Source organism: Cornus florida, unplaced genomic scaffold (genome assembly GCF_030987335.1).
Source record: "Cornus florida cultivar Cherokee Brave unplaced genomic scaffold, ASM3098733v1 CherokeeBrave_3.0.0_Hap2_Chr06, whole genome shotgun sequence".
In the NCBI taxonomy this organism is placed as follows: Eukaryota; Viridiplantae; Streptophyta; class Magnoliopsida; order Cornales; family Cornaceae; genus Cornus; species Cornus florida.
This window is the reverse complement of record NW_026775576.1, coordinates 93,480,642-93,493,212: the sequence shown is the minus strand read 5'-3', so window position 1 is coordinate 93,493,212 and position 12,571 is coordinate 93,480,642. Positions and strand designations below refer to the sequence as shown.

Sequence of the window (12,571 nt, the reverse complement as noted above, 5' to 3'; positions counted from 1 at the left end):
TCAAAGATTGTGAGATGAAGAATTGAGATCGATCTGAACAAAATGTTCGATCGATCAGACAGAGCAAAAATATGCAGGTTTTTGGTTCAAAATTTTGATTAAGTGTTGGAACTGAAGATCGATCGAACTTGAGGTTTGGATCGATTGAAAAAGTTATGATCGATCTGAGAACAAGTTCGAACGATAGGACAGAGAGATGATTTGGATGCAGGTGGATACAAGTCGAAATTTTTCTAAGTGTTGGATGCAGGTAGAAGTTTGATTGATCGAACTCTCATTTGAGATAGATCGAACTTATGCAAAATGCTCAATCACAACATGAAAGCTCATGCAATCCAAACCACAGTTCCTAGCAATGCATATGAACCAAAAACAAGTATCTAGACTTCGCAAGAAATGAAATTAAATATAGAAATGAGGGAGGAATAGGGTTTTGACACCCTACGAAATGTCGTGCTAGTCTTTAATGTCTCTAGCAAGACGTTGGGCTCTTTTAGCCCGGATCAAAGATCTTGTAGTACATCCCCTCCTTGTTGGGGTGATAGATGCTTTGAACTCCACCCAACAAATGGTTCTTTGAAGAACTTATTGAATTTAGCTCAAAAGAAACTTTTGATCCCATGTCAATGCAATCACAATATTTGGGCTTCTATGCCCTTTCAAAGCAAGAATTTGAAACAACACTTTAAGAATGCAAGGTTGAAGATGATCCCTTTGAAGTTTTGGTCTTACACAAAAGCTCATTTCCTTGACATTGAAAGTCATGACATTTATCTACAACATTAACCTCTCCTTCATATTTGTCAAATGAATTGGGTGTGGGATTAAAGATATTCAACTTCACCTTCATGTGGCCAAATGAGATTTTCATTATCCCCGTCCTATAATTGATGTTGGCATTAGCAGTTGCCAAGAAAGGACGGCCAAGGATAACAGGAATTTAGCTTTTAGGATTGGGGACCGGTTCCATGTCAATGACAACGAAATCAACGGAGAAGAAAAATTTATCAATCTTTATCAAAACATCCTCAATGATACCCCTAGGCTTCTTAATGGATCGATCAGCAAGTTGTAAAACTACCGACGTCGGTTTCAATTCACCTAGGCCCAATTTGACATAAACCGAGTATGGAAGAAGGCTAACACTTGCTTCTAAGTCAAGAAGCGTCCGATTAACAATATGATCACCAATGATGCATGAAGTAGTAGGTGAACCGGGGTCCTTAAACTTTGGTAAAGTGTTATGTTGCAAAATTGAGCTCATTTGCTCGGTCAAAACCACTTTTCTTGGTGTTTGGCTCATGTTCTTCCGCTTTTGGGTGCACAACTCTTTCAAGAATTTGGCATAAGCTAGAATTTGCTTGATTGCATCCAAAAGTGAAAAATTGACTTTCACTTGCCTAAACATTTTCATGATTTCATTGGTTTTTGCCTTTTGCTTGTCTTTTGAAATGGATCATTTTAAGGCATCCGGAAATGGAGCTTTTGGCTCAAACACTTTTTCAGCATTTTCTTTTGAAAACTTTTCAACACAAGAATTTTTCAAATCACTTTGTTTCAAATCATTTTTCAACAAAACCTTTTCAAATTCATTTTTCGGCAAATCTTCCTTCAAATTATTTTCAAAATCATTCTTCAAATCACATTTTGAAGCTTTCTCATTCACAAGATCATGTATACGCAATAAAGGAGGAATGTGATGTGAAACGGGACGGGTGACAACTTGAGGTTGTACCGGTTCACTCTCTTCATTGGACATTTCAACTTGATTGTCTACAGTCTTACCACTCCGCAAGGTAGTCACCGTATTGACATACTCAATGGTGTGGCATTCCGATGAGGAATGGGTTTCCACCACACATTGTTGCTTAGGTAGGGCATTCATAGGCATCTTTCCCTTCTCTCTTGTATTAAGAGTGCTTGCTATTTGCCCTACTTGGGTTTCTAACTTCGCAATAGATTGAGAGGGGAAATGAAGCAATTGTGTGTTTGCCTTAAGAGTGCCCAAAGCATTCAAAAATTTTTCTTCAAAGACGGGACTTCTAGCATTTCCTTGGGATTAAGATTGGTTGGGAAAATGAGAGTTAGCAAATTTATTCCCTTGTGATTGAAAAGGTCTATAACCTTAGGATCCTTGGTTTTGAAGTGGAGGTGGAATGTACTTCCCTTGAAAACCGCCTTGGGAAGGGTGTGAGCCCTCTCCTTGGTTTTTCCAAGAAAAGTTCGGATGATTTCTCTAACTTGGATTATAATGAGTACCATAAGGATTGTTCCCTTGGTTCACAAAAGCTGCATTGACTTGTTCATTAGGTTCATTTTGCATTTGTCCGTGAGGACAATGAGAAGTAGAATGAAGAACACTAGAACAAGTCATTCATGAATCATTCGATGCACGATGAGAGTGGTTAGGGAAGGAAGATACTTGGTTCGCCGAGTTTTGGTTAATCAAAAATTGATTAAACCTTTGAGATAAAGACTTCATTTCGGCGGCTATTTCATTTGAATGGTCGACTTGATGTAAGCCAACACTCTTCCTAACTTGTGAATTTCTACCATTCTTGGATGATAATGTTCTATGCAAAGAATTTTTACTCATGCTCTCATAAAGACGCCACACATCATCCTCATGCCTATCAATGTAAGAGCCATCTATGGAAGCATCAACCATGCCTTTATAATTATCCGATAAGCTCTCAAAGAAATATTGAACTAATTGCCATTTGGGCATGTCATGATGTGGACACTTCCTAAGCAATTCATTAAAGCGTTCCCATGCCTCATGAAATGTTTCTCCATCCCCATGTGTGAATTCTCTAATGGAAGTTCTCATGGTATTGGTCTTAGAAACTGGAAAGTACTTATTCAAGAACTCTTTTTGCATTTCTGCCCAAGAAGTTATTGAAAAAGGCCTAAAATTGTTAAACCAATACTTTACCTTGTCCTTTAAGGTGAATGGAAAAAGTTTGAGTCTTAAGACCTCTTCCAGCATGTCCGTATATTTAACGGTGGAACATACTTCAAGAAACTCATCCAAATGCTTGTAGGGTTCTTCACTTGGAAGTCCATGATAGTTAGGAAGCATTTGAATGGTTTGTAGCTTGATTTCATAGTGATGTGTTCTAAATGGTGGCAATTGAATGCATATGGGTGCATTATAGGCACATAGTGATCTCTTAAAGCAAGTGGAGGATTACTAATTTGAGGTGCAACATGGGCATCTTGATTTTGATTTCCTTGAATGATAGGAGGTTGTGAAGCATACATTGGCCTTGGCATTTTAAATGGAACTTGGCCTTGTTGTTGTTGTGGTTGATGAATGAATGGCCTAGGCATGTCTAATGGTACTTGAATGTTCTCATAATGCACATTTGGATGGAGGATACATTGTTAGTCTATGTGACCAAGGTCCTCTACATGCTCTTCATTATGGCCTTCCATTGATGTAATGGATTGGCTAGAACTAGAACTTCCTCTTCCCCTAGGATTTCTAACTACAGATTCAAGATGCAAATCAAGAGGGATAAGATTTGGTCTTAGTGATCTACGACCATGTATGCACAATGTAAAACACACAAACATAATGAATGAACAAGCACTTCGACTTCACAACAATTCAATGAAACTTCATCCACAAACACTTAACCTATACTCCTATGCTTTAACAACAATGATGCAAAGAACAATTAAGAATGCCTCCACGCAGGCTCACGATTTATCTAAGAATTTAAAAACAAACCTCCACGCCGGCCGACGATTTAACTAAGGGATTGAGTAAGAAAAAGCTCACAAAAGTCCTTTAGCACTTCAACTCCAAATTTAGCTTAGCTTAGCAATTTTTTTTTTAATTTTTAACCTTTTTCCTTTCTTGCTTAGCTCATTTGCTTGAATGCTCCTTTGCTTGCCTCCTAACTCAATGCTTCTTATCAAAGATGAACAAACACAATAAGTAACAAAAGAAAAATAAAAACAAAGTAAAGATACGATCAAAAGAGTACTAATTCCTAATGAATTCCACAAATACGAAGTTGCCTAATCCCCGGCAACGGCGCCAAAAACTATGGTGGTCTGTCTACACCATAAGCTTAGAAAGTGTGCATTAAGGCGAGGACCAAGTTTTACATTTATAAAAGCCACTACTACCTTCACTAAAAATATAGTTAGGGTGAGTAGGGATCGTCCTAAGGGATTGGAGTCGAATTTGGTTGTGGAATCACTATTAGGGTTAGTAGGTCGAGTGATCAAAGAAATAGTTAGTTGGTTGATTAAACTAGAGAACAAATTAAACTAAATAATTGAATGCAATAAAGTGTAAGTAAAAGAGAGAGAGATCTTGGGGTTTAGAGGTCACCACCAAACAATACTTTTCTACACCCTTAACAGGTGACTAATGAGAGAAATGTGTGTTGCAATGTTGATGTATGTGTGTGTTTGGTTGATTCAATTAGTAAGGGTGACCAATTAAGTATATATTGTCTAAGCAACATGTGAAAAACACAATATATCTAACAATTAAGTATACATTATCTAAGTAGCATGTGAAAAGCACAATATATCTAGCAAGTCATTAATCCTTTCATTAAGCTCACAAGCCAAATACACCACAAGGTTAGAGACATATGCTACTTACATTCAAAAGTATGGAACATCAAACAACAAGCATGGATTGTCCTCCCATCTAACAACTATGCTACCACTACACTACAATTAAACTAATGACTTAAAATTAAACTAATTAAACTAAGGGAGAGACACAATCCATCAAGCAATGAGCATGAACCATCAAGAAAATTACAAGAGCATTCCATTAAGCACTATGTTTTGACAATCTCTAGATCTATGGCATTAATACACATAGACATGCATAAATAACACAAGAAATAGAGACAAACATATGAACATCTATTCTAGCATACATAGACATATGAATAGAATGAAATGATCAATTGGAAGTATTAAACCACATAAATCATTGAATAAACAAGATCTAAATATATAAAAGTGCCAAAACATGTATTACAACACTAATCCCTCAATAATACACGAAGTTAAGATATAGAAAGCATATTTGGGGCTAACTCTAGCCCCAAGAGGATGTCTAGTCACTCATGGTAATGCTTCTCTAACCCTCAAGGGCAAACTCCATGGAAGAAATCTACTCCTTGGTTGATAAAGAGCTCCCAAGCTTGTGTCTCTAGCCTCCTCCTCCTTTCTTCCTCCTTAAGAATAGCCTTTATTGTGATAGATGGACCCTAAGTATGCTAAGTATTTCTTTCAAAAAATGTATCATATTCTATATATAGGTAGGCCAAGTGACACACAAAATGAGCTGGGGTCGTGCACAAAATATTCTCTAATGATTGGATTAAGATAGTTTTTAATAAGTTGGAAATTTAACTTTTTCGCACTGGAGGAAGTTCGATCAATCGAACCTTGGACTTGGATCGTGTGATACCCCTCGGATCCGAGACACGGGTTGATCAGGCCCAGGCCCAAATCCGAGAGATATCAAACAATTAATATTTTAAAAACGAACACGGAATACAGAGTGATTAAAGAAATAATATAATGAGCAGAAAGAAACTAAAATAAATCCTCAAATATAAATATTTAAATCTTGACAATCCAAACTCCATAAGTTTAACAACTCGGGAATCCATCTCTAGTGAACCCCTAATAAAATCCCAAACTGCATGGAAGAAAACTGAAGATAAAATCCAAATCTAATATCTGGAAAGAAGTCCTACGTTGTCGGTAGAATAGAAGTCTGTATCTGCTCTGCACGATCAAACTCTAACCCTGGAACTGACGAGTACCTGAAAAAAATAAGGGTGGGTCAGGCCCACATACAAGTCCTAATCTACTACAATCCAAACAGGAATCCGATACACAGATACATACTAGAAAGACTCAACAATATCTAGAGTAGTTCATATATGTATAAGTACACACTATAGGACGCTCACTAGTCCAAAAAGGTCTGTCTCAGCCTGAATAGAGATACCATGCAAATCGCACATACTGTGGTCATGTGTATCTAGACCTACCAGGGAGCAACACCTCTGTCCAGCTATCTATCCTAGGCAGTATACGCACCCTAACCATGGTCCTGAGACTCAAGCTCATACCATGGCACATATAATAAATATATAAAGTCCGTGTCCTCCAATTACAAAATATCAACCATCTGAAAAGTGGTTTGATAAATGTAAAGCAAATCCATCCTGAAACCATATTAAGTCATTCAATTATTTGATTGATATGACACAAGTAGGTGATGGACTTAACTCATAGGGTTAATCCATACCTTAATCCAAATTAGGTAGGATTTAGTGTTCGACTAATCCATACCTAGTATGTCACCGTCCCATACCGGTACACACCATCCTCCATTATAACATAGTTATTAAAATAACACTATATAATCAACAACCATCCTCCAGTATATGCATTTGTATAAATTCATACATATACTAACATTAGATATTCACAACAGAACCTAAATATCATGCTCCAATCATTTAAATAGCTAGAATAAGACATAGCATTTAAATCCTCCAAAACAGCCAATAAATTAATACAAATTACAACGATTCAAGTAACAATTAAATCCCAACTAAGTATAGTTAATTTTAGTTAACTCACCATACTTATAATACTGTGTAAATATGATTATATATTATTAAATCATATATAAAACCTTGCTAAGTTCCAGTACATAAAACTAGCAAAAACAGTGTGCAATAGTACTAGTTTCCTTAAACTGTATGTTACTCCATGTCTTAAATAAATTACAAATTAATGTGGCACTATTGTTTTAAAGGTTCACCACAGTCATATTCATCCTTTAAACCAAGTTAAACAAATTAAAAACACCCTACAAAGTCAAACAACACCCAAAAACCAAACTGGAAGACTGTAGGTGAGAGCAGGCTCATGAAAATTACAGAGCCTGCTCTTTCTTCAACAAGAGCCGGCTCCAAGACCCTTAAGAGCTGGCTCCTAGCATGCAAGAGTAGGCTCCACACTTTAGGAGCCGGCTCTAAGGGTAGGAGGAGCCGGCTCCTCCTCTTTTGGAGCCTGCTCTTCTCCCCTTAGTTGCCGTCGTCCGTTCCTGCTTCATCCTCTTCGACTCCGGTGATTAACAGAGCCTCTGTAGAGTTCCTAAATCCTTGTTCTAGGTTTAAACTCAGTCCTAGATAAATTTTACATCTCTTAGATTCAACCCTAACATATTTAGAATCTAAGTTTTAAAGCCACGAACACGAAACCTCTGTTAAAAATCTTTAAGCAAGTTTTAACAGATTGAAACCCATAATAATTTTTTTGGAATCAAATACTGTTGTGTGGACTTATTTTAGAGTCTAAACCCAATCCCAGATTTACTACAAGGCATCCAAACGTGCTACAATTCTCAGTTAAAGACAAGCTTAAATCATAAACTACACAAAGAACAGATAGCAGAAATATCAACAAGTTTTGCAAAGCCGTTAATTCACGAGTACTAAACCAGATTTGTATATTCATAAAACATGTTGTTATGTTTGTTTACAACTGTTTTAGCCTTTATTAAGTCCCTGGAGTCCAATTCGTCATGCACAGAACACGAATTAACGGGAGAGAGAAGAACAGAACTTGCCTTGAGACTTTGGTTTAAAAACCCCCAACTGTTGTATCTATCTTCTTTGGCTACCTTGGTTGTATCAAACAGCCTCTGCTGCTCCTAATTCAGTCCCGAACTCCTCATTGAATCACTCAAGTTCACTATGTATTTCCTCTCAATCTTTCTCTCTGTTTTCTCTCTATCACACTGTATACGTGATTATGGTGAATATGGTTTTTATTTGTAACCCTAAATCAACGTATAAACCATATATATATAGACTCTACAGAAACCCTAAGTCCATACAGATATCACTCGGCCCATAGGTAATCCTAGGTTATAACAATGTCGGCTATGATAAAACCTAAAACCCTAAGTTACAATTAATGCATTTAAAACACATTAAACTAATTAACATAAATAAATAAATAAACAATTAAAACAATCAAATTAAAATTAAAAATAAAACATTTAATTCAAATAAAATCAACTAATAACAATTAAATTAAACAATATCAAGTAGTTCAAATAAAATCAGATAAAATCAAATAATACACCAATTAATGAAAATACACACTTAAACAATTTAAAAATGCAATAAAATAATTAATAAAAAAATATCAGAATTATCCTTTTAAATTTAAGGGTATTACAGATCGATCGAACATAACTGAGATCTATCGAATTGAAGTTAGATCGATCCTCAATGGCAGTGCCTTTTTGGATAAAAACAAATCTGAGATATTTCGAAGATATTTTTGAGAAAAAGGACAAAAATGGTTGGTAGGGTGGTATAACTAGATAAGATCAATCATTTGGATAAGGACAAGGTAGTTTGATCGATCGAAGAATGATATTGGATCGATCTAACTTTTGAGATCTCTGAAAATGTCATCATGGCTCTAATCTATCTTGAAGTGCTGAGATCGATCATGTTGGATAGATTGAACTTTGATCTGAGATCGATCGAAGATGTTAATTTCCACCTTTTTCTTCCTTTTGCTTCCACTTGGCTCATTTCTTTGATTCATCCCAGAATTGCTTCATTTCTGCTCTTATTTGGCTGAGTTAGCTTATTTTTGGGATAAGTGCCTGAAAATAGAAATAACACGAAATCAATCTAAAACGGTAAAGTAAGATGGATAAAGGTACTAGAATGCCTAAGCTTAAGGGGTTTAAATACGCACTTTTCAGTGCTCATCAGATACAACGGGGGCAGTGGTACTCCGAGCTTGAGGGACGGAGTTCTGGATAATAGGTAGAACAGTGACGACCGGGCGAACAGTCACCACGTTCGGGGTAGTGCTGGATGTGGTGGCAGATGAAGATGCCGAAGTTGGAGAAGAAGAAGCTGCAGGAACAGTATTGACCCTGGGAGGATCCTTCCTCCTGCTGAAGGATGGAATCTGAAGCTGGCTCATTGTGGTGCCGATGAGAGATATGTCACTTAAGTTCTCAGATGTGAGGAGTTCCGAACAGGAAGGGATGTTGTTCAGAACGTACCCATTCAAATAATTGGTCATATCCCTACAAATGTTATAACTAAGTTCATTATCATGTGGGATACCCAAAGAATTGCAAAGAAACGAACATAATCGAGGAATGCAAATTTCACAAGGGCAATCTGCCTTATGGGTTTTAAATTTTTTATATGAAGACACGGAGTGTTTGCTGAAGGCTGTAGGGATAGGATAGTCCTTGGCAGCCGGAGCAAACCAAGCACCCCGAATGCCAACAATACCCTTTTTCCACCCCTTTTCAGAATTAAGCTTGTCTGTACAAATGGATTTCTTTTCAAGGGGGTAAAGATGGTAATATGCATCCTCCAGCCTGATTTTGCTAACCTTATAGCAAAGGATAAGATCAATTAAGTCAAGATCTAGGCCTCTGTCACGATTCAGAAGTAACAGAACGGACAGAACCCTAAGAAAATTGGGGTTGACTTGAAGAGGAAAAAGTTTCAACCTATTGAACACGTAGCAAAAGAAAGGGTGGAGATGGAATCTAATAATATTGAGGTGATGAAGGAAAAACAAGACTTCGCCGGGAAGAAGACCGGCACCGGTTCTAACATTAACGTCTTTGGGACATTCTCTAAGGTGAATGTTGGAAGGGAGATAGAGCTTCATACGCAGAATATCCAAATCTATAGGCATGATGTTGACCATTATGGTCTTTAGGAAAATGTGCAAATACTTTAAGAATAATAGTCAAAACTAACCTTGAAAAGATGAAGATCAGTGTGGGCCGGATCTAACCCACATGATGAAGAATGGGCCAGGCAAATGACATTAGCCTAAATCAAGTTGTCATGAGGCAAGCCCAATGCCAAAGAGTGAAGATGAGGGCCTAAATGACGAATGGATCGATGGATACAAAAACCTCGATGATGGGCCTAATGGAGGAAGTTAGTTAGGGATCTTCTAGAACATTGTAAACAATCTATAAATAGGTGAAAAATGAAGAAAAAAGGGAATCAAAAATTTTGAAGTGTAATGAAACTCTGTCAATTTAGAGAGAGAAAATTTCTTGCATCTTCAATCTATTGAAAAAGATGTGTTGGAGAAAGTAGATTTGAGCACTTTAATTAATAATTTTGTAGCTTAAAATGCATGACAATCACATTTACTTTAAAAAAAACAATTACGCGTGTGAAACTTATATATAGAGGGTCTCACATTTAAAGTTTACCTAGGACCTCTTAAGAATTTTTCAATCTCAGGCCGGCCCTGAGAACATATGGTGTAGATGGTCTGCAACAATGTAAGCACAAATAGGACGGACGCTGCTCCAACTGATATGATTGTCCATGGATTACTAAAATAATCACGTCTCAGTTTTACTTGAAACCTTGGACATCGATGCTTGTGGAATTTGATGACCTTTAGGCATTCCTTAGTTGAGTAGAGACGATCTATAGTAATATTCTTGCAAAGATTGTGGAAGAGAGATGCCACTTCTTGACGGGAACCCATGAGGTTACATATTATCCCTGCTTTCTCCAGCAATTTTACATCGTCTGGGGTGTTGATGAGTCTATCCATGAGAAAAGCATATGACGTGAAGTATGGATTAACCAATAACAAAGGGCAAGATCGCTCGAAAGCAATGAAGTTCCTCAACAACAACTCGGTGTACGCAATCATTAACCATGAGAGGTGGTATCTTAAATTCACCTCTTCTACAGAAAACGAAATATATAACAATGATAAGTATGGTTAAACTCAAAGTCGAATATGTCATCTTTATTACCTTGCCTGAACTTTATTCCTCCCAAATCGAGTTCTGTTGCAGAATATTTGAAATTCTCTAACACCTCCTCCTTCTGTTTCTCTCTCTCTTCTTTTTCTTCATTTGACCTTGGCTTCTCTGCTTCCTCAGGAGTTGGCAAGTAACAACTGTGTAAAAGATGGAGTACATGACCAGTAGGTTTGCCATCCATCTTTTTCCAAGTTAGCACCTTCTAGGTTTAGTACATCCCCAAAGAATGAAAGGACACATTCAGTCAATAAAGGCCGGGGGCAGTTGCAATTTTCTGGGATCTGTTCAACAGTGAGGCGGAACAATTCCTCAAGAACAACAAAGGGAAGCTGGTTCTCAAGCATTAGCAAGTCATGTTCAACCGCTGTTTGTTTGAATGCATTCGCCACAATGGCATCATTCTGTTCTAGGTAATACCTGTAAAAAAGGTCAATCATAAAGCAACCATCAATAAGCATCATTTCCGCGAACCTCGCATTTTCTCCATTTTGATTTGCCGAGCTGCAGCTCCCATCTCCAGTTGTTTTTGAATTCTCTAACTCGGCAGCTGGCTTGACATCTTCATGGAGTCTGAAATCGTCTGCATAGTATCTCCTAGCAAGTGACTCCTTTTTCAACATGGCAGCCACACAATCATCTCGTGTTTGCTCATACTTTCCTGTTCGATGAAACAGGAAATCCATGTAGCTAAGCTTCACCACCTCCATTGATTGCAAATGTTCCTTCCCTCTGTGAAGAGGGCCAATAGCTACAATGCTAGGAGAATAAGCAAATTCACACATTTTATGAAACACATATGGAACCCTGCAAATGGTGGGGAGTTCTTTCACCCCTGGCTTCTGGAAAGGCTTCAGAGCGTTTATCTTTTCTTCGTTGCCTTCGATTTTTATCTTCAGGGACCTCAAAAGCGGAGATTCAGCCATCAAGTGGATTTGTGTTTTTTCAAGTGTCGAACATTTTTTGGGTTTGAACTATGGCAGACTTTTGGCCTCTATGTCTGAGCTCCAAGGGGTTTATTAAAAATTGGAGACAATCAGCTTTTATTTTTCATATTAGTAATCTTGCAAATATTAATATGATATTACATAATGATCTTAATCTGTGTGTGCGCGCATCTCACCACTAGGAACGTTCCTGTAATTAGATCCCACCAAATCCCACTTGTAAATTATTCTTTTCCATCTGAAATGAATGAATTTGTTTGGCATGAAATTCGACTTAGTAGACTAGGTTCACACTATAATTATATAATTACTGTGAACATCGATATAGGGTACTAATTAATGACATTGTTAGTATACATAAAATATATATTTGTAATCTAATTGTGCCGTTCACTGTATACATTTTAGGTGGAGAAATCAAATTTTAAATGAACCACGGTTATGTTTCGCGGTATAAAATTAGATTCTTAGAATTGGAATTAGTGAAATTGGAGAAAAATTTTGGTTCAATTTTTTAAATTATTTTTTATCCAATTCCAATTCCAAAAATCAAATTTCATGCCGTCAAAGTGTTTACAATGAACAACAGGTGAGAGGAGATTTAAAGGACAAATTGTATACTGAGTTTTTTCGCACCTCAAGTCATGTAAAGTTGGAATAGGAGCGCGAAAACAGAAAAATCTAAGTCACACAAAATAGGAACGAGAGCAAGAGCGTGAGCGGAGGGCGGAAATGGTGCGAAGTGTGTGAGCGACCGTTTAGAAGA

At 37.2% G+C, this 12,571-nt stretch overlaps 1 protein-coding gene and 1 non-coding gene across 2 annotated transcripts; one reads left to right on the top strand and one right to left on the bottom strand.

Moving 5' to 3' along the window:
* Positions 1-2,726: 2,726 nt before the first annotated feature.
* On the top strand, positions 2,727-2,833 carry LOC132315408 (small nucleolar RNA R71). Its single transcript, XR_009483639.1, has one exon. It is a non-coding gene; the product is annotated as a small nucleolar RNA R71 (small nucleolar RNA).
* Positions 2,834-10,287: 7,454 nt separating this feature from the next.
* On the bottom strand, positions 10,288-11,784 carry LOC132314621 (UPF0481 protein At3g47200-like). Its single transcript, XM_059813460.1, has 3 exons — positions 11,061-11,784; positions 10,853-10,969; positions 10,288-10,781 (listed from the first exon to the last, which is right to left on the bottom strand). The coding sequence occupies exons 1-3, from the start codon at positions 11,782-11,784 to the stop codon at positions 10,288-10,290; spliced, it is 1,335 nt and encodes a 444-aa protein (XP_059669443.1).
* Positions 11,785-12,571: the final 787 nt, after the last annotated feature.

What these genes read in the sequence shown, in the direction of transcription:
- LOC132314621 (XM_059813460.1), bottom strand. Translation starts at nt 11,784, where the DNA reads ATGGCTGAATCTCCGCTTTTGAGGTCCCTGAAGATAAAAATCGAAGGC. An exon ending in GGATGTACTAAACCTAGAAG is followed by an intron (nt 10,970 to 11,060) that starts GTGCTAACTTGG and finishes CTGAGGAAGCAG; the next exon opens with AGAAGCCAAGGTCAAATGAA. An exon ending in AGGAATAAAGTTCAGGCAAG is followed by an intron (nt 10,782 to 10,852) that starts GTAATAAAGATG and finishes CGTTTTCTGTAG; the next exon opens with AAGAGGTGAATTTAAGATAC.